This window comes from Aedes aegypti, chromosome 1, assembly GCF_002204515.2.
Source record: "Aedes aegypti strain LVP_AGWG chromosome 1, AaegL5.0 Primary Assembly, whole genome shotgun sequence".
Taxonomy (NCBI): Eukaryota; Metazoa; Arthropoda; class Insecta; order Diptera; family Culicidae; genus Aedes; species Aedes aegypti.
The window spans coordinates 53,014,241-53,040,486 of NC_035107.1; the positions used below are offsets into that span (position 1 = coordinate 53,014,241).

The 26,246-nt window shown below is 38.0% G+C and overlaps 1 protein-coding gene across 1 annotated transcript; it reads left to right on the top strand.

Moving 5' to 3' along the window:
* Positions 1–7,773: 7,773 nt before the first annotated feature.
* Positions 7,774–21,246, top strand: LOC5568403 (lipid storage droplets surface-binding protein 2). Its single transcript, XM_001658008.2, has 3 exons — positions 7,774–8,323; positions 19,886–20,323; positions 20,393–21,246. The coding sequence occupies exons 1-3, from the start codon at positions 8,173–8,175 to the stop codon at positions 20,773–20,775; spliced, it is 972 nt and encodes a 323-aa protein (XP_001658058.1). The 5' UTR covers positions 7,774–8,172; the 3' UTR covers positions 20,776–21,246.
* The last annotated feature ends 5,000 nt before the right edge of the window (positions 21,247–26,246 follow it).

Sequence of the window (26,246 nt, forward strand, 5' to 3'; positions counted from 1 at the left end):
GACTGATTTTTTATTTTCATAAAAATATATCTCAAAAACTAAAAAACATACATCGCTGAAAGTTTGACAGTTTACGTAAAATTTTCTGAACTTTTAAGAAAAAATGAGAGCAGCAATAGCCCCTTTGGTCCCGAGGCCTTCAAAACACGAAAAAACGGAAACTATTGAGTTTTATCATGTAAAAAACACAATTTTTGTGAAATTTTATATTTTTCCCGAAAAGTCAAAATCTTTAGTCTTCATTTCGTCCAAAAAGATTGAAAATCGGTCAAACGGTTCAAAAGTTATAAGTTTTTTGAAAATAAAAATTTTGCTAAATCGCGATTTTTCTGGTCACCCTATTTCGGAAATGGTCACCCTAATCAAAAAGTCAAAAAATACGTGTATCCTTATTTCGGATAAGGAACAAAATAGCAAATTTTCACGGAGTTCGGTGACCCACTAGATCGGTTTTTCATGGAATGGCTGAATTAGTATTCAGATATATATGGAGTATTTTTTGAACCTATTTTTGTGGAAAAGTTTATGAATTTTTGCTAGAAACTTTATAGAAATGCTTGAATTTTGAAAAAAATTATTCGATTGCATTTATTTTAAAATAAATTTTGAAATATTATTTTAGTAAAAGCATTTTGAAGAAATGCGGGGAACAATATCAAATTAATTTTTATAAAAATCTTAAAAGGACACAAGGTAAATTTCTATAAAAATAATTACATAAAGAAACCTTTTGAAAAATTGCTAAGAACAGTTTCCCGATTGTATCTTATTTAAATGATAATGAAAATCTTGTGGAATAATTGGAGGAATCCTCAGTGTAACCTTGAAGAATCAATAAGTGTACTTTATTTTCCTGGATATTTTTTGCTCTGAATTGTGCAAGCAATTCTTGAGAATTTCTGAGAGATTTCCTGAAAGATTTGTTGGATGAATCTGACGAGAAACTCTACGAAGAATCTCACAGGCAAAGTTGGAAAAACTCGTTGAAATCTCTGAGGAATTTGTGAAAAGAATTCTTGCTTGGCGATCGTGTAGACAATTTTGGTAAGACTACTGGGATTTCTTGTACATTTTCTGAGAAATATCCTCACTAATTCCAGAAAATCCCGAGCAAATTATTAATAAAGAACTTACTGATATAAAAAGAAAAGATTTTTTTGTGTAATGAGTACATAGTGTACAAAGGAATTCCGAAAGCATTATCTTGCGGAATTCTTCAGGAGATTTTTTTAGCAAATCTTCAAGAAATTTTCTGCTAAATAAAAAAGTCTAAGGAAACTTCAGCAAACAAATATAAATTCACTTATCCTGGGCAGTGATGCATTTTGAACTGAACGCGAGCCAAAACTGAACTGAACGCGTTCTAATTTTGCTCGAGAACCTAGTAAGCATTGAACTCTCGTGCAAGATTCTGCACCTGCTCAAGAACGGCCCGTTCACTTTAAAATGCACAATGAAGTAAAGAACCCGAAAAAAAACTACACCCGACTATAATAAATTCATATCACTCAACATAAATGGAATTTTAAAGGTTTCTCAATATTTTGCAAAACTTCCGCATTGAAATATGTCGTGTATCAGCCATGATAACAGTTTTCATTTCAAGTTCAATTTCCAGCTCGCACGGGTTCAGATTTTTGAGCTGCTCAATGAGCAAGCCTACTTGATCTTTCGTTCAAAAGTTTGAACTGGAACGCAAACTGAACGCGTTCAAATGCAACACTGATCCTGGGAATGATTTTCCGTTTGAATGCCAAGAAGAACTCAGTGAAAACTGGTTTCTGGCGAATGCGCTGGAAAAGTACGGAAATAATTCATGAAATAATCCCGAATACCTGAAACGTTGGTGGAATAATTACAAAGGGATATTCCTCGTGAGTTCTTTGGAAGAATCTTTGAAGGTGTTTTTTTTATTAAATTAGAAGGAAAATAAATATTCTCCGTAGTGATACTTGAAATTTACAAGTATCACTGAAATTATATCAAGTATAAAGTATGAAACAAAATAATAAACAAATAATATTAATAAAAATCAATGCAAACTTCGGAATTTGAGAAAATTGTGATTATTGCGACCGACATTACTTCGGTAAACCAAAATTTTTCTTGTCAAGTAAATGACTTTTAATTCCCATAAGGCAATCCATGAGACAGCTGCGTTTTTTCGTTTACCATGTGTTTTTGACGTTTCGCGATCTTAACTACGTATTACGGCAATATACTGGGTATCAATTGAAAATCTGAAATGTTGCGACCGTCACGAAATTATGTAAGATTTTAAATACTATAAACTCAGCCATTTATCGATAGATTTTCAATATTTTCCCACCAATCGGTCGGAAATTTATACAACATTTTTTTTCAAATGGAGAAAACTTTTGATTTTTGACGATAGACTGTCGAAAATTGGGAAATTGTCGACCCCTTTCTTACGCAACCAAACTCGTTCATATTGTCTTCCACGATTCTTTTGGGTTGGGAAGCGCACTATAAAAGGAGACCATTTTCTGCTTCTTCGCTCATTCTTCTTTTGATGTTAACTACATCTTACGGCAATATACTGGGTATCAATTAAAAATCTAAAATGTTGCGACCGTCACGATATTATGTTAGAGTTTGAACTAAAGGAAGGCTGCAACTATGAAAATCGACTAAAATTCAAATGCAAAAAATCACTTGGCGACCCCGTCATGCGGTCGTGTCTTGTACACAACCCCCTCTGTTTTTACTCTTTCATTTCGGTTGCTTCACACTTTTAGCTGTCAGTCCTATCACGAATAGTGGTTATCACGCCCAATGGTATGGGTGCCCTAGTGTAGATGTAGTTGTGAACCTTAGAGGAAAACACTATGCACTCTGTCTCGAAAAACACCCAGAACCCGAGTGTAAATTTTTCAAATTGGGTTATATTTCCATATGCATTTTAATGAGTCTGGAAAGCGTGTGCAAGTTTCTTAGAGGAAAACAAAAACAAACTGTGTATGACGAGCGTATGCTAGTCTACGTTTGTTCAAATGTCACTAAGCTCTATAATCCTCATGGATAGCCTTATTACGTCCTATAGATTACGGCGGTTCAAATTTAAAAATGTTTGAGATTTCCATCTCCCATATGTTTCTGCCTTCCTTACTATAAAAATAGTGTTCTGTGAATTTTTCAGCTTTCTAGGTGGTGAAATAAAAGTGGTCCAAAGACAATGTAGGTTTATATGGAAATTACTATGGAGAAATTTTGAGATATGTCTCAAACACGCACGGAGCATATGGGAGATTGGATTTTCAAACATTTTTAAAATTTGAATCGCCCTAATATAATGGAGACTTAAAATCAGGTCATTTAGCAATTTTCACCACTTTCCTGTAAGTTCCATTTTGTCTTGAATTCCAAACAAAACTCATATTTCGAACAGTAGCGATTCCCGATTTTTTCTTTATTTTTTAATGTCATAGACTTGTAATGTAAAATAATTGATCATCATGTGGTGAATAATGAGTGAATTCCTTCAGAAATCACTGTTCAAAGTTGAGTGTTCGGAATACCGGATATCCCCGTTGGTTTGACCATATTAATATGAACATTGTTTAAATTTGCACCCGCTAATCTGCACATCGTACAGATTAAAAATTGTTCAAACGTCATTTAGCTCATGGAACAGTGTGAAAAGGAACTTTTTGAAATTCCGTTGCAAATCAATCAACTTTTCATTGAGAAGTTGTTCAACATAACGGCCTACTTTTCCTACTGAAAGAAACAGTGCTGAAAAGTGCTATTTTTCAGCACTCTTTTCGGTGCTGAAAAGTAGCACTTTTCAGTACTGTTTTGGTAAGCGTCAACCGAACAACCCAGTCTCTTCATGCCATTAGTGCTTATTTGCGTGGCGTGTGAGTCGAGACGAGTCGTTCTCACCTCGGGTGATGTGAGGCGACTATTGTTAACCCAATGGGAGCGAGTCGACAATTGTCCCTCATTCGACTCGTCTCGCTTCCATGCTGCGCATAATAAGCACAATTACATCTGATTCTAGATCCGTTGTGCGATCTGATTCCGACAGAGGCTGTCCATTAATCACGTGATCAGTTTTTTGGGATTCCAGGCCACCCCCCTCGTGGTCATTTGTCCATACACAAATTTTAAAATTTGTGTGGACCGTAATCATTTGCCAGACCCCCCCTCTCTCCATGAATGACCACGTGATTTATGGACGACCCCACACAGGCTGGCGATTCGGATTTGGAATCGAATTGTCCAACATTTGTAATCAGCTACTGTTTGTGCTGTCTTACCTGATACCGATGGGAGCGTGAAAACTTGTGACCACGGTGTAGGGTAACCAATATATTTTGGACCCCTATATATTTTGGACCCCCTGGGCCATTTTCCTGCCAATTTCCCAGTTTAAATCGAAAGACCAACTCAATTCGCATGCCCTTTGGAAAGATAGCACTATTCCGCACTTGCATCAACTGTTTGTACATAGAAAACGTGTTTATTTTATCTGTAATTAATTTAATTAATCGGTTCATACATGCAACCGTTACAACACGTTTCACACAGAAATTGAAGCTGTCAGAAATTTTTCAAATGTAAACAAAAACTTTTTTCAAATTTCAGAACTAAATGCGTAGAATATCTTCGGTTTTCCATTGTCAATCGATTGATTAGACTATGGGCAAGCAAATTATACAAACAGTGTCGTGGACTTTGTCGCCAAACGATAAAAAATGCCGGGGTCCAAAATATATACTTTGAGGGTCCAAAATGTATTGGTGTGTCCAAAATAATGAAAAACAGTGCTTCACAATTCAATTATTTTCGACGTTTTTTGGATCCTGCATGACCGTTTGGGCATTTTTATCTCGTAGAGGAAGTTTTTTCCTTCATGTTGGCATGTTCTTTGACTTGGTAACGCTGTGCAATTAATTAATTGGGACAAAACACTAAAATCACTTCCTTAGGGGGTCCAAAATACGACCGTTACCCTACTATATTTAAGAAGGTGATATATTCCGAAAACTGACAGCTACTTGACGACGTCATTCCTATCCACCTCGAACAAATTTTCAAAAAAATTGATCTAGTGGTCCGGATGGTATATGGTACGATAGGAGTGACGTCACATGTTTTCAACCAAACTTGATGTTTACATCAGTGAAGAGCCTGCCTTGTTAATTTTTTATGCCGTGCTTGTGACATTCATGGGTAGGTAATACTGTATCACAGTACGTGATTGAAAAATACTGAATTGATACTACGCATGGATATGTGCCCACGTGGGTTCTCTTGAAATGTTTGTTTGTGCTTTTAGAGTTCATCCAGCTGAAACGGCATTTTTCGAAATTGCAAAAAATGTTGTAGGCAACTCGTTGCTAAACTCGATTCTTTCAGCACTCGTTGTATTTATCCAACTCGGCGAGCCTCGTTGGATAAATGTACAACTCGTGCTGAAAAAATCATCATTTTGCAACTTGTTGCCTAAATAACTATTGTGGAACGGAAAGCAGAATAAAAGAAAACAGCCAACGGGGTAACCAGAAGTACGATTTTATATTGTTTGTGGTGTTACTAGAAGTTCAAATTAAAAATAAACCCCGATGGTTTGCATGCAGTACCATTCAAATGAGCGGGTGTGAAAGTATTTGGAATTTGAGACGACAAAAAATTTGTTTAAGGCTGTGTTCTGTTGCTGATAACAAATGAGAGACATTTTCCTAAATATAAAAAGCCTTTCAAAAACACCGGGTTGTTTCGAATCTTACAATTTGCAAAAAACTTGCAAGAAGTTGATCGAAGAATTTGCTAAGTATCTGACAAGAATTTTCTCAAGGTTATTGTTTGAAATCTACAAAAAAAAAACAAATCTCTATGCCAAACTGTCGCTTCATCAGTTCATCAAGATTCTTGGATAGATGAATCCACCATCATTAATCCTTTAAGAATTTGCCGAAGATCTCAAAACATCCATTGATGTATCCAAAACGAATCCTGCAACAATCTTTCACGCAATCTTCTAATTCTAGATCTGGCCAGGAAATCACTCAGAGTATCTGAAAATAGCAAAGTATATTTTATAGAATCTCTCATAAAGATTTATTAAAAATGCAAGAAAATACTAGGACACTCCTCGAATCATAGTTTTACAAAGAATCTGATAAAAATCTTGTTGGTATTTTTACAAAGAAGCTTCCGTTAAGTTTTCATTAAAACTGCGTGAGAGGACCTCGTCGCTAAGGATCTCGTCAGAACTTTTTTTTGAGAAATCTAGCACAGATATTGAAATTCTGAGAAACAATTAACGTTATTAACGAATCCTTGAGGATCTATTCAGAACCTCATAGTTAACCGTGACGTGCAATGAAAGATGTTAGGAGGTCGTAGTTTCAGCCATGGTTGCTTTGAACTATTATCTCCACTAAAATTGCAAATTGTGCTATTTGAGAACATCTTCAATGATGACAACAATCGTTCATTCTCTCTCATTCGATACATTTGAGTTCCATAAAGATAGCATTCAAATGAGAAAATGTCTGTCTTTTTCGGAGATCTCTTTCATTCTGTGATAGGATGGTATACCTATAGCTTATCAAAATTAGTATTATCTTAACATTTTACGGTGTTCGATGAGCTGGAAGCAGCAGAGCAAAACATGAAATATGAAAAATAAATCAGGACACTTCAAAATCAGGACATGTCCTTCTTAATCAGGCCGGATGGTAACCCAGCCTCATGCATGATTAAACACGCCACTATTGGAACATCAACTTTATGCTTTTTAACTGTAATCCAACTCAAAAAGTTTCTAGAAAAACGGAATCCAAAAAACTAAGAGCACACTCAACATTTTCATTCTGAATCGTTGTAACGAATATAATTTAAAATTCCCAAAAACTCTGAAGTTCTTCGTCATACATTTCGAAAAGGGCTATCAATAATATTCGAACAAAATTGTTGAATAACAGAAACTTTATTCTTGTTTTTAAGTTTCATATTTGTAGATTTAAATGTTACTTTTGATTTTCACTGTTCTGATGGGAAACACAAAATAAAACATCTAATCAAAAACAATGTAAACCACATAAAATTGAGTACTTATTTTTAATTGTGATTAAAAAAAATAACAAACTTCACGTCTAGCAAATTTTAGTGTAACACAAATCGGTATTGAATGGTTCATCAATTCATGGGAATATCGAGTTATGGAGCAGAGCTGTTTAGAGGAATGTGTATAAGTAAATGAAAACCGAATTTAGTACTATACCATTTAATCCCACTACAGTTTGTATCCTTTGACAGATACGCGTATTCGACCTCAACTGTAAATCGTGTTCAGTGTCGTGTACTAGTCGAGTCTAGCACACGCCACTGAAGACGGTCTTATAGATGAGTTCGAATTACGCATATCTATTAAGTGATATAAACTCTAGTGGAATTAAATGATATAGTACTAAATTCGATTTTCATTTACTAAGAAGATTGTGTTTTCAGGATGGTTCCATGAGTTGTTATTATTAATAGAGCATCGACCCAATCACTGTTAACTGAGAAGATTACAGAAAAAAGAGGCAGATCTCAAAAAGGTTTCCCAAATTTTCCTTTCCAAAACAAACGGAAACTTGAATTGTGCTCTTTGAACCGAAGCCCAATCCGACGAGCTGCCGCTTAACCAACGCACTGATAAACTTCAACTCGCGGTTCTTATCAGCGATTTTCTTTCCGAAATCGGTCAAGCCGGACAGATAACGCTGTGGAGGCATATAAATACCGGAGCCCCATCATCTAATCCTAACCATTTCCCCAAGACAAATCAAACAGAATCGAGAACCGTCGGTGTTCGTTCCGATCCAAGTAAACTGTGGTAATTTCGATAGAGCACAGTAGTAAGCAAACGCGTCGCGACGCCCATTAGTGAGTGCATCTTTGGATTGAGAGAGTGCTGCGGGAGCGATCACAAATGAGAGAGTGGTGATAAACGCAAAGCGGACTGTTGCTGCAGACTACTAGAAGCGAACTCGTACCCTCGGCAGTGCCTCATTCGATTGCCGGACGTCGTCAAACGGTGAAGTGCACAGTGTGTAACTCCGCAAAGTGACTTGAAATTACAGAAGCTAATAAGTGACTGATTGTGTGCAGTGAAGTTTTTTGAGAATCCAATCAGAAGAAATACATAGAAGAACAATGTCTGCAAAAGTGCAAGAAAACGGAGACGTGAACTCGACCGTCGAGTCGAGCCTGTTGCCACATCTGGAATCGTGGGACAGAATGCTGAAACTGCCCGTTGTGGACGCCACTTGGCAGCAAACGCAAAATGTCTACGGACGCGTCAAAGGTAGGTTACTTTTTGGGGTTGTTGCGGGTGTTAAGTTACGCCTCAAACATTCAAGAGCACGAATCTAGAGAACCAGACAACTGTTCAAACTGGAAATTCGATCGATTGATTACTGCGCTAGTGATGACCGATTGATCAAGTCTTCAGCTGGAATCGCTGTCTAGTTCTGTAGATTTGTGCCCTCGAAATTTTGAGGTTTACATCGATTGACCTTTGCCTTGAGGGAAGAACAATAGAATCCAAAGTGCTATTGTTCGGCGCACACGTTGTCGAACTTCGTTAAAAATGGCCGGTAGCGTGCAAGTGCGCTACCCACAGCGGGCTGGACTCAGCCATCACAGTCTGGACTTTTATTTAATCAATTCATTTGACATTGAGGTCATCTGCTAGCCTGCGCTCGTCAAGTGGTGTGATTGTGCAGAATCTCGCACCGATCGCAGTTGGCTTTGCGTTTTTTCTATCATATCGCACAGTTGCCACGTGATTTCTAGGGCAAACCTAATCGCGCAGTCTGCTTAGATGCAGTCGAAAACGCATCCTACGACGCAATTGCTGCGTTTCAATCCGCTCCGAGGGGAGGTGGTTATTTTCCATCCATCTTTCTCCGTTCTGGACCCTTCCCGTTCGTTTCTCGCTTCCAAAAGTGTGCTACGTGACCGATGGCAGTCGTCTTCTGGTGTCGTCGAACGCACACTGCAATCCAATCAATACATAGCACCATAATCGGCTTATTGTGTCTGCTGTCGTGGGGTGCGGAGAACTCTTTTGAAGCGTAGAATTTGACGAAGGGGCGCAAAAAATGCACCAACGTCAGCGTGACTCCATTGAAAATCTAGAGAGAAAAAACACGCTTTCGGTGATCAGGTGATTTCGTGCCATTTGGCTCGATCGTTGTTTTTCTGCGCTGAAATCGAACTACGGGTAGACCTGTGCGCCGAATTGTTTTCAATCGGCGGCAGCGTCAAGGCATTTCCACCGTCAAGAAGTTTCGGCGGCATACAGTGACTCAATTACATATTCATACAGGGATCTGTTTACAAATCAAACTGTCAAAAAACAATCCAAATTTGATCGTTTAAGGTGAAGGTGCATCGAAGCCAAACCTCGAATTTTCAAGAGCACAAATCTAGAGAACCTGACAACAGTTCGTGCTGAAAATCTAATCGATTGGTTGCCACCAGCGAGTGACCAGTGAGTAGCATTTTCAGCACAAACGGTTGTCTCCAAACTCCAAAAATATTTGATAAGCTGCCGTCTTACGAGATCGGTGGAAAAATGCATGGACAAAGGTTTATGGGTTTATAGTCGATCGTATTAAAAAAAAAAAAATTATGCTGGAGTTAAAGAAAGAATTCCATAAATCATTCGAAATGGATTTTATTTTAACTCTAGGAAATTTTTGAAGAGACGCCTGGAGAAATCCTTAGATATGTTTATGAGAAACAATTAGTGATAAAAAATACTGGCAGAATTCCAGTCGCGTAGAAATCCTTGGAAAGAAATCGATCTTGTTAGAATTCTTCTAGGAAGAATTTCCTGCGAAATTCCAGGAAAATACAATCTTTGTAAAAACTCCTAATAGAGAAACTGAAAACATTGCTGTACGTTTTTAGGGAACTATTGGAGGAATCTACAAGTAGGCTTATCAGAAGGATATTTTAGAAAGAAGGACATTGCTTTACTGGTTTTGAAAAAGGAGGACATTTCAAAGTTTGGTCATTCTAGAAAAAAATATTGTTGTACAGTTTTCAATTTTGAGAAAATTACAAAAATCAATGAGGAAGCAAAATAAGTGTTACTACGCCAAACAAACCAAAACTGAAGTTTAGGGCAACCTCAGATACTTAACCCTCTAATACCCAACCCCGCCTTTAGACGGGGTACACTTTGGAGTTTGGTGTATTTTTTCGTAGGTCGGAAATTAAAATGCCTGTGATTCATTTAACGTGTATTATAAAAAATCGTACCTTTTATATTTTTCTACGATCAACCTATCACAGAAGAAGAGCCTGATGGTATTGAAATGATTTCAAATCTGTTTTTCCGTTAGTTACACGGAAAATAAAAAATGTACCAGAAAAAAATAAAAAAATTCATATTTTCAAAAGTATAGTAAAAACTCAAATTTTTATTATTGTCAAAAATCAGTAACCAAAAGAGGCTTCAAGAAAAAATTGAAAAGGATAGGGATGTTCAAAAATAAAAATAATAAAAATCAAAAACGGAAATTCTCGATTACTTTTTCAAATCGACGTAAGTAACTTTCATATGGTTTTGAGAAAATTAATTCAGAAGAATCACAACCTGTCTTTTAAAACTGTTTTAAAATTAATCAACTTTTTAATTTTTTTTCGCCGTGTACATCGCTTAAATTTTGCATACATTAAGCTCGCGTTCGAAAACTAGGGAGTTCCTGTTATTTCCCACAAAAAAAATATTACAAAATGATAAGCCGATTTATTTAGTTACTTTCGACGTTTTTCTACCAGTGTAAAATCGGCTCAAGTAGTGTTTTGTTTTGATTCGTGGTTAAGTCACTTTGTCTCTCCATACAGCGGGGCGGCGAAAATAGTGGTTAGGTTGCGAAAGTTGAGAATCTTACTTTCGTCGTTTTGTAAATCCGGAAATTAAACGTTTTAAAAGTGAAAAATCGAGTTGGTTCAGAGCGCAACGTGTAGAATTTCGTCTGCGAAACACGTAGAATCGATAAAGTAAGTTTGCATACTTTTTTGACTTGAGTCTGTTAGAATAAGTTTTCGAGAATTCATAAATTTGCGAAAAAAAATAAATCATTGCCCAAACCGTGTTTAGAATGATTTTAGATAACGAAAAATAATATTTAGATCGAAAACAAAAATTTGGGTATTAGAGGGTTAAGGTTATTTTTGTATTCAATATTCAAATAAAAATTTGCCTTGAGAAGTCCAAAGAGCGATGATTTTCGGTTTCTTAAGTGAACGGAAAATTCATTTTTCGACTATTTGCTTCTAAAAAGTGTATGTTTCGATCTATTATTTTGCTATTATCTACTTGTACTCGTATACTTGTGAAAATAGTTGAAGAGAAACGTTGTTTTGCTTTTGAACATTTTCCGAAATCAATTGCTTAAAGATAAAATGATGGGTGTAAGTTAGATTAATACATTTATCTTATATAAGTCCCCAAATATTTGTATCATGGGTATCATGTAACATGGGTCACTCATGATCTCAAGGTTATAGCGAAAGAGAAGAAAGTCGGTCTCAAATTTCAAGATTAAAAATCTCATTAATTAAGATAAAAACAAAATATTTTATTAAAAACCAAAAAGCATTTCAACCCACAATTATGCCCAGAAAGCAGGCAAAAGATCGTTGTCAACTGGACAATCTTCAGTAAACATGTAACCGCAACCGAGATTACGAAAGTACATATCCTATTTAGAGCTAATCTAATCAAAGTTCAAAACGTGGAAACAACTAACCTAACTTAAGTTTAAATTAAAAACTTCTTGATTCCCATTCAAGAGATTCTAACGAAAAAGTTCGATTACTTTGGAAAAGGAAGGTCCAAAGAAGGACGGGAGGACATATGATCCAAAAGGAAGTAATATCCTCCCAAAGCGTACCATCTGGTAAGGCGAGGGAATTTCTGGACGAAATCTTATTGAATTTCACGAAGCAATCCCTTGCAAACTTTTCTTTAAAACCACAATACTAAATACTTAGAAAATTGCTAAGGTAACACATAGAGGGATTCTGTCAGGAATTCCTTAAGGATTCTCTGAAGAAATTCTTGCGCGAATCCCAATTTATGTTTATGGAGGAATCTTTGTGGATTTTCCAGGGAGTTTATGTGGAAGTAATGGGAGGAACCTCAATAGATCCTTTATGGAGAAATTCCTGGACGAATTTGTGTTTATATTCTTGCAGGAATTTCGATATAAATTATTTAACGCCGCCGATACCTCATTCGCTGTCAGTGTGACACAAATAAATAGGCGGCGCGGCGCACAGGTCTAACCCTTGGTTGTTTCTGTGCACAGAGTGAAGGGAGTTTCCACCGAAGCGGTTGGTTGAGCAGGTTCCGCCAGTGGAGCCCAAACAAGAACCGCTAGCGTTGTTTACCGCAGGAATGTTTCGCTGCTGCATCAACCCCCCGCTTTCCCCATAAAGTGCTCGATGTTGGGTCCAGGGGGATTCGAGTGGACAACCCCCGCCAGGAGGTGAAGAGCGAGACGACGAACCAAACAAACCGGATCAACATCTTCCCCGCAGAAGGGAGCGATCTTGCGATGACTCGTCCGCTCCGCAAAGTCCACGTCACAACGGCGCGAGGATCCAACTCTGCTGATGGCGTCATGTTCGCATCGCATGATCGCGACTACGAGACGACGATTACCGCCCGGAAAGCGGCGCGAGAGGTTGCGCTTCGCTCTCGCCCTCTCGACTGCCGACTACTACTGGGCTTCTTGGATGAGTGTTGTTCATTTTTAATGTTCTCTATGTGTGGATATGTGCAGTTGCCTCTGCCTCTGCCTCATCAGTTAGCGTTGTACTTTGGACCCAATTTTCAGACCAGCAAGCGGACGACGTGCGAGCGAGCAAACAAGCGACTCATGTTGTTGTTCGCCGGTTTGAATCACATATCCACAGCCCCGAATGAAGAATGCTGGTTCAGCGGAAAGTTTTCGGCATTAGGCCTTTTGTTAACTAAGTGGGCGAAGGACGGGGATTCCTCCGTCCCAGAGTTCGTAAACAACCAATCCGGCGCAAGGCGAAAGTTTTGATGAAGGTGACTTTGGACGGTTGACGGTGTCAATTGGACGCGATAAGCTATGAGTCCTCAAGTACTCTAACGATGTCGTGGATGAGTTTTATTGGGGATTGTCGTCCATCAGGCAAGGATGATAACGCGAGATCGGGATCGGTTCGAACCGGTTGGTGAGGTCATTTTCGAATGTTTTCAATGTCATAAAATGGACTATTGCGTAGCATTTGTTTGCTTAGTTCGATGTATAACAGAGATAAGAATTTCAATCTAAAGCCTGATTTGCTGCTGAACAGGAATCGCTAAAGAATTTTCTCGCCGATTCCTTGCAGAAATTTGCTACAGCGACTCCCGTTGAACTGCGTACTGCGATCAGAAAAAAACGCTTCCTTTATCGATTCCTTGCAGGAATTTTCAATGCATCAAGATAGGCCAAGAAATTACTTGTCAGCAGCGAATCAGGCTTAAGACGAAGTAGGCCATCATTGAAATTTGTACGCGTCGTTGATGATTGTTGCTAATTCATCTCACGATTTCGAATCAAAGAAAATCGGTTGGTTTTGCACTGACTCAGCTGAAAAAGTATCAGCGTACTTCATGCATTTTAGCGCGTACAGTGATACTTTTTCACGTCAATGTAAACTATCAAGGCTGAGTATTATCACTTTGAAATGCAAGCTGTAAAGTTATCATTGTTGCCAAAACGAATGACGGGCTTAAAGTTTAAAGCTGCAGCTATGTCTAACAAAACTAGTTTACGAAGCCAATTTTAGGAACATTTGTTTCTGTTTGTCCAAAAATCAAAAATCAGGAATTCCTTCGTATGGATGTCTACTAGAATATTACCACAATCTACAGGGATTATTTCAAAAGTTTGTCCTTCTATACCAAACAAAATTCCTCTAATTTTTTTGCAGTAATTTTTCAAGAAATGCCTTGAATATTTTCGAGTAGATTAGTTGAAATTGTCAGATGTTTTGGAAGCAATTACTAAAGCAACTACTGTCGAAATAGATTACAAGCAAAAGTAGAGCAAATGTTGTCGTACATTCTGTACAACATCCCGACAAAATGTTGAAGGAGGAAATATGTAAAAAATTTCTGGTCAAATTTGTACTAAAAATGAAATTCTAGATTTAGGAAATTTCTGTAAAAATAGCTATAAGAAGCTAGTGATGGGAGGCTGTATTTATAAAAGAAAATTCAAAACAGCTTTTGGCTGAATCATTGAAAAAGTTTCTAACAAATCACAGAAAGAAATTCTGGCGGAACTACCGGTAAAAAAATCTAGCAGAATTCTGTGAGAAAGTAAAAACATTTATGACTAACCTCTGACAGTTATTCTATATCAGCCATTTTTTTTTCGACTTATTCTGGCAGAACTTGTAAAAGAATTTCTGGAAAACTACTCCATTTTCTAAGTGTTCTCTCGAGGGATCAATAAAGAAATTCCGGAAGGAGTCTAAGAAATAAAAATGGTTAAATTTGATTCGCTTTAACTGCAAGAATGCTAAGGCAGATTGCCAAGTTATCTTAAAATTAATCAATCCAGAATTTTTTATAAGAATGCTTCAAATAATTTGATAAATAAAAACTTCACATAGCACATAGTAGTTCTATCTATAATTCCTCTGGATGCTTTTCTTCTGATTCTTCGAAGTACGTATTTCTTCGATAACCACCTCAGGATTTTATTTCCAAAAATCGTTCTTCGGAGTACCTAGAAATTCTAGGCTAGAATTTCACCAACGAAAACTTCAAGTTATTTTTCGTAATGCAACCTTGGAAACCTTTTTTCAAAATACAAGAAACTACTGCAGTTTTTTTTAAGTTTTAACAATGAACTTACTGAGAAGTTTGTAGGGATTTCTTCTGTCTATTTTTACATGCATTATCTCTCGAGATACACCTGCAACCTCGCTTAAAGATTTAAATATTTCTTTCTTTTGCTCCTTGTAAAATTCTTCCATTTTTTTTTTTCTTAAGAAATCTTGAGTAATTCCTTGAGAAGTTGCTCCCGATAACTGTCTTGGGATCAATGATTAACATCATGAACTTTTTTCCCTTCAACATTATTTTTTCCTGACATATTTATGGAACTGCTTTATGAAATACAACCTCAGACGTACTAAAAATAATATTCAGAAATGTGAAAACTCCTCTATAAACTCTTAAGTGATTTATACCGAAATTGCACTAATTTTCTTTCAGGAATTTTTACAGAATTTACAACAAACTCATTTTGGTAATCTCACCAGAAACAGCTAAGAGTAGCGGAGTATTCCTGCAGGAATTGTTCCAGGAAGCTTTCTTGGAAGCATTGCCTAAGGCAGGGGTTCTCCGAATAATTGGTCGGTGTTCAGACAGACCGAACCATGTGCTTTTTCGTGATTTCAGCAAAAACGTACGCCAGTCGTTCCAAATATCTAAACTTTTGCATTATTTGCTGTAATAATAGAACTTATCTGTTTCATAAAGCACCTGTATCGAAATAACATCGGAAAAATCAGAATTGATGGAGTCTTTAACGTATCTTTAGAACGCCAAAACGTCTGTCTGAACACCGACCAATTGTTCCAGGGATTCTACAAAGTAATATGCTTGCAATAGTTTTTGGATACTATCCTAGGAATTTCCCTGAAAATATATTTCAAGCTTCTTAAAAAAAAATACAATTTGTTTAAAGCTATCCCTTGAGCATTTTATTCCGGATTTTTCTGAGAATTTCTTCAGGTATTACATAAAAATATCTTATGGTGATTTCTACAAAAAAAAAATTCCAGCTACAATTCTTTGAGACTCTAATAATTCTCCCTGGAGTTCTCTTGAGGACATCTTTAAAAGTTTCTTGCAAGTTATTATATAGAATCATTCAAGAGTAGGTAGAGATAAATAATTCAATGGATTATTGAGCATGTACCTTAAGTAATATCATATATTTTCACATAGGAATTACAACTAAAACGTATCGTTTGATTTATTGATTTATCATTGATTTATCTAATGATTGATTCTGTGTGTGTGAAAGTCACAAAAACGAAAAGAAAAAGTCTAAAAATTTTCAACATATTGCATCTTGGATTCCACAAGATTCTCAAGGCATGTTAGAAAAATTCCTGCAGAAATCCTAGAAGGAATTTATTATTACTATTTTGGGGAAATCGCTGAAGAGATCAATGAAGCAATTCTATATTAATCTCTGTAAGAATTTTGGTGATCTGAACGAAGTTCTTAGATCTTGGTATTTAGTTCAAAATAATCCTAGAAGACATGCCTGGAAGAACTTTTGTATGAAATAATGAAAGAATTTTTAGAATTTTTCTCAGAGCTAGCTCTTAAATAACTTTTGATATTAATCTCATATGAATTTCATCAATAATCAACATAAAACTACCTAGAAAGAGATTAATGGAACAATCTTTGATGAAATGCATGCAAAATTCATGACAGAAAACTTACCAGGAGTAATCGTTTAAGAAATATCTGGCGGATGTCTCAAGAAAAATGTAAAATATTATTTGAAATAATTGCTTGGAAACATCTTAAATCGATTCCTGAAAACACATTAACAGTATTCCTGAATCAATCCTTAAAGAAAATCCGACAATAACTGAGAATTTAGGCATTTTAAGGCATATCTGGAACAAATATTAGTATAAAACTCATGAACTCATGCATTGTGTCTTTAAAGCAATCGATTTGATAGAATAAATTGAAGAGTTTATGTAAGAACTCATGAAAGAATGCAATCCATTGGCATTTGCATAGGGGATTTTTTGATTTTTCGGAGGGAGACTTCTTTAGATGCCTAGAGAAATGCGGGAGTTAGTAAAAGGAGAGTACCTAGTCGACCGTCATAGTTTAACGCTTCGTGCAAATAGGGTGCAGATGATGTGTATGATGATCGTTTCAGTTAAATTCGTGAATAAACTTTTGAAGTAGCAGTAGAGTTTGATGGAGTAACTCTGAAGGAATCATTGGAGTACTCATGAACAGTGTTGTGAGAACTCAAATCCTCACGATTGTAACTTCTCATGAGTTGGAAGAGTTGGCTCATCTGTTTGACTCATTGTCTCGTATCTCCACAGTTTACTCACACAAAGCAATGATTTCTTGTTAGTCTGGTAATCCTTGCTAACGTCAACAACAATATTCGGGTTTTACGAGTTTTTTTTACAAATTTCATGACTGAATTATTTTTGACGGCTTGAACGTGAGAATTTCGAAGCAGATCTCTGATGAGTTTGCTCTCTCGGGAGAGCCCATTGATTGTGATTTGAGTGTGAGCCTGCCAACATTGCTCATGAAGGTAATAACTCCTGGAAGCATTTATGACGACATTTAGTGAACTTCAGAAGTAGCCTAATAGAAGCTGCCATTATATTTTTTGATGCATTTATACTAGGAATTGATTGATTGATTGATTGATCCTCTAGAAAGACTGTTTGTAGGAATTAAGTTTTAAAACTCAATTTATAGTTCTATGTTAGTCATAAGCCCTTGTTAAAGCCTTTAATGTTACTTAGATGGTAAAATTTAATTTCAGAGCGATATAAAATATACTACCACATTTCATGAGGTATGTTGATTTCTTTCATAACATCACACCAACAAACATTCCTAGTAAGAATCGGTTTCTAGAATTTCAGGAGAAATCCATTGCTATATAGTGTAAAAGTTTATAATAGTTTTCATCAGTAGCCGGCGGGCGCAAACTCACTCACACCAAGCCTGCTCGTGAATCTGTCATGTTTGTTCTGCATTGGTTTACACTGAGGTGCTTTGCGATGCGAACATTTCCACCACTGATAACTGCCGATGCTTCTGAATTCATTTCAACGCGATTTTTATTCACAATTTTGGAAAAACTTTGCAGAACAAACTTGGAGAACGGACAGCCGTATTTTGTGAATAACTTTCCAGGAAAATGTTCGGCAGAATCAGTGGAAAAGTGTTGGAACTAATATTCAAAGTTCTATGAGAATTCTTGAGGATTATTTACTGAAGAAAATACTGAATGAGTATGGAAATCATTGCTTTGGTGAATTTTCTAAAACTTATTAGTATAAGAGCTCGAAGCAAATTGACTCTATTTCGACTTCGATTTTTTTACTGAATCAAAAAAGAATATCCAGAAAGAAATCTTGACTGAATTATCAAAAGAAAGTTTGGAAGTAGTGAAGGAATCCTACACAAACACCTGTGGTTATTCAACTACAATTCAATCTTTGAATTTCTTTAAAAATGTACTTTGATATATTTATGCTCGCCAGAATTTCCAGCAGAGATTTCTTCAGAAATTCATTCAGTATTCTTCAAGCAATATTCCTAGCATTCCATCAGTAAAATAGCAAAGAAGTCTTCAAATAATTGTTTAGTATCTTCAGAAATTTCTCTAAGATTTCTTTAAAAAGTTGTTTGGTGAATCTTAATCCAACCTTCATGAATGTTCAGCTTACTTTCAAAGTTCTCTAGCTCAGGAGTTGAATTCTGAGAAAATTGATAGTATTTTTCACTTATCGCTCTTTGTAACAGTCATGATTCGCAACACATCATGGAAGCCTGTTCAGTAGACGATACAGCTCTGATTATATCGGAGGGATAACAGTGCATGATAAAACCCATCAAAACAAGCTTCAAACCTGGGGGGATTATCCGAAATTGTTTATCATGCCAGTAAAGTAAAACACCTTACCCCACTGGTAAAGAAGCAAGAAAAATTTGTTTTACCATGGTTCTCTCTTTGGGACTCTCCTTCGCTGATGCTATTCATCAAGCTTGTTACAACTTGCGCAACATTGTCGATCATGGACCTTGATTTGGTCGTGCTTAGAAATAACTCTAAATGTTTCTCTGTTGACGCTTAGTTCCACTCTAAAAATATCGAGAGTTTTCCTACGCCACTGGATTTTTTCTCCCCAATTACTGCCGAGAACCTTCCTGTGATCTCTCAGATATCTTTTACTGTTCCGCCATTAAATGATTCATGCAACAATTTAGCCAAACATTCCTTTGAGTTTACTTGACGGATTGCTTCGGAAATTCCTTAGAGATTCTTCCCATCGGAATACACAGCATCCTCATCTTTTTGTGAGAATAGCTTCTTCTTACGGATATTTCTACCTACCTATCGAAATCGATAGGTTTCTTCTGATACGTACAGATACCAAAAACCCAGAAACCTCTGGCTTTTCTCGAAACCTGGCCTAGATTTTTTCTAAGGTTTTCAGTTTATTTCGAAATTCCACAGTAGCTTCTAGATTTTGAATTCACAAATCTTTATTTTTGTTCTGGAATCCAAACGGAATCTCCAGCATCTTCGTGAAATCCATAACTTCTTCCAACGAACATCCTGTTGAGATCTCATTCCTTCTTCTTGAAGGCTTTATATCAATTCATTACAAGTTAGATTAAAACTGAGAACTGGATCTGGACGAAATCATATCAAAACCATAGAAGGACGTGAACATTTATTGATAGGCTTCCCAAATACCGAATATAGTTTAGTTGATGATCTGAATATTTCACAAGCAACAGAGAGTTACTTGTCACTATTTAAACTCCCATTACTGATTTCAATTAAATATTGATTCGATCAAAATTTCAAATATTGTCCAAGTCGTCGCCTAGAAATTTCTTCCAAGGCTTCCATCCTTCACCGAGTGACACACTTGAAACAACACCAACCTCGCTTATCACCTTGCAGCCAGATAAGATTAGACTTTCGCCGTGTCGCGCTGCCACCGTCGCCACCTTCAATAATGACGCACTTGAAATTAATTTTCCCTTTCTCTCTCTCTTCCCTCCCCTCAGACTACAATCCCCTGCTGAACTGGGCCTTCGGAACGGCCGAGGATGTGGTCCACCGTGCCGTCAGCATCTCCGCCCCGCTGGTGCACAAGTTCGACCGCCCACTCCAGCTGGTCGATCAGACCCTGGTCAAGGGCATCGACCGCCTCGAGGTGAGCGCACCGATCATCAAGGAGCAGCCGCAGGAGATCTACAACCAGGCCAAGTCCAAGGTCCTCGGCACGGTCAAGCCCTACACCGAGAAGGTGTGCGAACTGCGACAGGCCTCCCAGCAGAAGGCCGCCTCCCTGAAAGAGCTCTCCTGGAAGAAAGCCAACGAAGTACTGGCCTCCCAGTACGGAAGCATCGCCGTGAACGGCGTGGACACCACCGCTCAGCTGGCCGAGCGTCTACTGGACTACTACTTCCCAAAGTGCGAAGGCGACGATGAAGACGATAACGGTGAGTTTCCCTGACGTGGATTTTCCCTAGAGTTCCTCGAGTTTGACCTCATTTTCTTCTCCCCAACAGCTCCCATCTCGGTCAAGGAAGATCCAGCCCTGCACACCGTCCAGACCGTAGGACGCCTCTCGAACAAAGTTGCCCGCCGCGTCTACCGCACCGTGTCCAAGCAGGTGAAATCCCTCCGCAAGGAAGATGTTAAGGAGTACGTCGTCACGTTGATTGCCGTCCTCCGCCTGACCCAGTACCTCAACTTCCTGAACGACAAGCGGCAACAGCAGGCCGTGGAAGATCAGCCCGCCCCTGCCAGCACCAGCAAAGCCCCCGCCACCACCCCTGCCAGCTCTAGCTCCGCCTCTGCCTCCAACACCTCGGCCGTGGTTGCTACGACCAACAGCAGCAAGACGCTCCAGGCCAAGAAGGAGACCGGCGAAGACCAGAGATCGCAGTAGGTCGCAGGCGCGTAATAAGACTAGGCTACGATGTAACGTAACGTTTGTGTGTGTATGCGGGAATGCAAACCCCTATAAGCGAACTGATTAACTAGTAGAATGTTAATGTAATCGTAGATATTTTTGCATTTGTTTCGTTCTATCAATTGAGGGACATTAATTCATCCTGATCCGACTGCGGTCCAAGTCCGAGTGCAAATCGAATGTCTGAATGTGTGTGCGAGTGTATGTATGTGAAACAGGGAATGAATGAGCATTTACAGAAAGCATTGTTTACTGTTATAAGTGCTACACCTAGGGAGCGAAGATTGTCTAGTCCTGGAGCCTATTGATCACCCAGGAGTGTAGAGTAACTTGAATCGAAGCGTTTATATATTTTCCCTATTTTCAAAACAATATTTTTTAGATGAGCTATATTATTGTTTACTCGTATCATTATATATTTTTTGTAAAATTAAAAAGTGAAAAACGTAAACAAGGACTTTGTTATAACCGGTTTGAAGTATCACAAAGAACCCTTGACCGACGAGGTCACGATTCATACTTGCGTCATTCCGCCGACACTTTTTTTCTGCTCAGTCTCTTATCATTTGTTTGTGACTCGTGCTGTACTCGGTACTCTTTCCTATCGAACGTGGAACAAAGTCTGTGAAGCATGATGTACTTTGAGCGAAGAATTTGTACTTTGGAATTTTAACACTCAAATGATTGTCAAGATACACACAAACACAGTAGGCATAGAAACACCTCATGTTCAAACACCGCAATCTAGGTAGGCTCAACAGAGCAAGCAATGTCCTCGGCGAACTCGACCATTCTAAGCCTACTGCGATGCGGCTAATAGCAAAAGCTGTTCAAATGCAATGTTATTCAGAGCTCCATTCGAATGAAAATACCCCACAGTTTACAATAACAAATAAACTGAAACAGCCGAGTACAAATGGCGAAACTGAGATTGACACATCGCCGGCGTAGAACCGCGATGGGTGATAACGACATTCGCGAGTGCGCACACATTGAGACACACTCTTACTCGCGGCTCTACCATTCGACCAATCGCCGTCGATTCAGCGGATGACATCGCGCGATCACGCCACCCGTGAACTTTGGAGCTTCGCGTCCATATCGCGCATCAGCACAGCGCTCGCCACGCTGAACCTCTGGAACCGTAATGTAAGAAGGGCGAATCGTGGGGTGTTCAGGGGGTAGGTGGGTAATCGCGACTTACAATTAGCATCAGCATCAGCATCACATTGACGGACGCCTGCGAAACCGCAGACGGTTCATGTGACTGACTTACCTCTATCTGCTGTTTAATATTTAGTTTAATCAAAGTGAGCATTGGAAATCTGTTTTGCAAATATTTGTCGCATCAGACTTCGTCGGACTGATGCAGCAACAAGCTCAAACTAACGAGGGCTTCCTTAGCCTAGTGGTAACGTTCGCGGTTACAAAGCAAAGCCATGCTGAAGGTGTTGGGGTTCAATTGTCGGTCGGTCCAAATACCTTTCGAGGAGGAAATTTCCTTAACCTTCATCCAGCCAACATACATTTCACATGCAAAAAACACACTAAAATGTGCATAACTTTTATGTTTCTCGATGGATTTTGCTGAAATTTTCAGAACTTCCCGAAAAACTCTTCTAGTTTATGGTCCAGGAAGCTTGGGAATATGGTCCACGTGGTTCCGAAGTTATTCCGGATTGTCTTGGGGTACCAAAATTGGCCATATCGTCCATTCAATGGATATCTCAAAACCCATATGAGCTAGAAGGTTGATGTCTTCGGCAAAGTTGTTCAGCAGACCAAGAGCTATCCGGCAGTAACAATCTTAGTTGGAAATTTATCCGCAAGGTGGCGCTAGTTACAAATCTTCTTCAATCTTATATATCTCAAGATCCTGATGAGCTAGAGGGTTGGTGTCTTTGGCAAAGTTGTTTAGTAGAGCAAGAGCTATCTGGTAATGATTGGGAAATTATTCGCTAGCTTGCGCTAGTAACAAATTTTCTTCAATCTCCTATATCACGAGATATTGATAAGCTAGAGGGTTGGTGTCTTCGACGAAGTTGTTCAGCAGATCAAGGATTTTTGGGCAGTTGCAAATCTCATTAAAAATTCATCCCCTAGGTGGGGCCAATATCAAATTCATCCACTAGAAGGTTGTTGTCTACAGTATATATTTCTAGACTGCGATGGTAGGATTTTTGCTATCCTATAATCCTGATAAAATTCCTAATATTTTAAGAATATACTATCGGCTACGATTATACCTACAGTTGAGCAAAATAATTACAATCGTTTCCCCAGACAACCAAAATGTACGTATAACGAAATCACCTGAAGGCTTTGTATATGCAAAATTTCACTTATAACATGTCGCGAAAAGGCCTTCTACGTACAAAAGTGGAGGCGATATGCGTGCATATGTTATGTGATGAATAATAACATACATTGCGAGCATGATTGCGAGCGTATAAATATTCTACCGAACTAACTTGTGATCTAATGCGACTTTACTTGTGATAATAAATGATGATTTGACAGCTGCTATGGATTGTTTCGACTTACTTTGTACGACTGTACGGGACGAAACAAAATGTACAAATGAACTCAGAAAAAAGTGTTTTATGCGAGGATACTCATCAATCTGACGAGTTCATCCACGGCGTTTTGCGAGTTTGATGTAATTAGTATGAATAAACGAGTTATAACGTGAACTTTCATGCGATTTCTGGTTGTCTGGGTCATTTTTATGGAGAAAGATATTTCACTAGAAATTTCCCGAGTATCAAAACGTTTGTTTGACAAAGACATTTGTGAGGATTTTGGTTTTTCTCCATTATGTACAACCGGTACTTAAAGAGTGTTTAATCCTTCGACCACAGATTGCTTCGACCTTGTTGCTTGCTTCTGCGGGGGCGGGAGACGAGGGCAGGATCAAACATGTCGCGTGTCGTCCCGTAGTAGTGAAAAAGTGCCGCGAGTGTCAGTAGTGTTTGATCCTTCGACCTTGTTGCTTGCTCCTGCGGGGGCGGGCGACGAGGGCAGGATCAAACATGTCGCGCGTCGTTCGTGTAGGGAAATAAAAAAGCGTCACGTATCGTTAGTAGTGTTTGATCTATTGATCGCGTCGCTTGCTCTTGCGTGGGTGAGTGATGAACACTTGTTTGGCGTACATACGAGTATCGAATAATATCGCGAATCCGGTTAGGCGTGATTATATCATGGATCGCATCACCAAACATTGGTGACTCCCGATCTCTACCTTATCCCACTAACCCAATATCCGTTCCATGACAACCGTGGAGATGCAGAGGTGATCTCGGTCTCTAGTAGCAACGGTAGTCACACTAACATTCCTTCCCTTCCCCGATGACCATATGGACGTGGCTGGCGTCGTTATTGACTTTAAAATTTTGAGCTCTCGATTTGTACACATTGAAGAATGGTAAGCTAATCCCAAGCACCATTCATTAAATTTCTGTGCAACTTCGATTGTTCTGGTCAATCACGGAGTAGCAACTACGAATTGTACGGTCATCTATGCTTATGCTTATGCTTATTATGTACAACCGGTACTAAAAATACTTTCCTGAACACACACTAAGCTCTTACGGTGAATTTCACTGTAATCTCAACAGCTGAATAGTTCGGTGAAATAAATCACCGTAACTTCGTATATCGTGAAGTACATAGCTTATCAGACGAATTTTGCCATACAAAATTATTCAATAACTTTTGTAACTTGTAACTTTTCGATTTATGTGCATATGTATACAGTAGTTTCTCGATTTTATCACTGCTCGTTTAAATAACGCTCCATTATATCACTCTCGATTTTAGCACGGTTTTCTATTCAATTTTATCACGCCACAATAAGTATATGAAATTCATACATTTTACATTGAAAAAACAACCCCAAACAAGCAACATGTATTCATTTGGCCCATGCCTTACGTGCTTTTCATTTCATTAGCTTTATTTCTGCAATACAAATCTCAAATTTTGATGAAAATTATATGGCAGAAAATACATTTTCATTATATCACGCTTCGGTATATTACGCCAAAAATTTTTGGGTCCGTGATATAATCGAGAAATTACTGTATAACCATTACGCGTTGAGTATCGATTTTTTCGGTTCAGGAATCCCCTTGTATTTTGATTATTCATAGAAATAACTTTTCACACAATCCCAGTAAATTAATGTTTTCGATATCGAGTTAAGAAACATCAACTCATGGAAGCTTTTAATAACTCAAAACTCAAAAGACAAATTCAACATATTTTGTTATCAGTGACATTATTTGTTATTACTTTAGCATTTACAGGTACTCAGATTGCTCTAACTGTAAACCTTAGCGTTGAGCACCAAATAGAGCATTTAAACCGTTGTCTATAACATTTCGGTTGGATTATTTTAAGGAAGATTTTTGTTGCTTGAAAAAAATCCTAAAAGACCGATATTTTAGCGTACGAGGATCTTGGAATAAAATTCTTCTCAAAAAATTCGGCAGCGCCACTAAAACTCAAACCAACTTGATCCCTAGTAGGTAGATTTCAGCCATCCAATATTATTTGCCGAAAAACTAACCTTCCTGCTTCATATTGTTGAATTAGATAAGTTCTATGAAAATATCACTAGTGACAACTAGGGAACAAAATTTAAATCAATTTTATCTCTATCAGACATATATTGGGGCTCTAAACTGTTTAGTAAATCATTTTTTAGCTATTTAGGACCACCAAATTCAAAATTTTGGGGAGGTTACTAGCACCATGGGCCCTATTCTGAATATCACTTTCACGCTCACTTACACGTCACCTTCCAGTCACTTCACTTGTTTTGCTCTATTCCCGTTGTGACGGACGGTGAAGTGACTGAAAATGAACTCAGTGGAGTGACAACTGCAGTGAAGTTGTATTCATAATAGCATTGTTTATAGTGAGATGCCACGAATAGTCACTAGTTGCGTTGAATGGTTTTTGAACATGATAAGGTAATAGAAATGTCTTCGTTTATTATTTGTCCGATTGTAAAATTTTGAATCAGTGTCAGTGTTGATAGACTCACACTCAAATATCAATCAATACGCTCTCCCGTGAGAGCAAACTCATTAGAGATCTGCTTCGCAAATCTCACACTTGAGATTTTGATGTAAAATCACTCAATCAACTCAAACCGTAAAAAATGATACAGTCGCAAATGCCGTCAAAATCTTGTGAAACCCAAATGTTGTTGTTTACGTTAGAAAAGATTGCTATAATTTTACCAGATTAACAAGAAATTATTACCGTGTGTGAGTAAACTGTGGAAATACGAGAAAATGAGTCAAAAAGGTGAGCCAACTCATCCATGATTTTTTGACTGCTGAGTTGCGTGATTGACAACTCACGCATGAAAAATCTCAAGCGTTAGTTATGAGAAATTGAGTTTTTCACAACACTGATCAATGTATCGAGAATTACAT

Bases quoted from the DNA above. Each gene is read 5' to 3' on its own strand.
- LOC5568403 (XM_001658008.2), top strand. From the start codon at position 8,173: ATGTCTGCAAAAGTGCAAGAAAACGGAGACGTGAACTCGACCGTCGAG. The intron at 8,324-19,885 runs GTAGGTTACTTT...CCCTCCCCTCAG, and splicing joins TGTCTACGGACGCGTCAAAG to ACTACAATCCCCTGCTGAAC. The intron at 20,324-20,392 runs GTGAGTTTCCCT...TCTCCCCAACAG, and splicing joins CGACGATGAAGACGATAACG to CTCCCATCTCGGTCAAGGAA.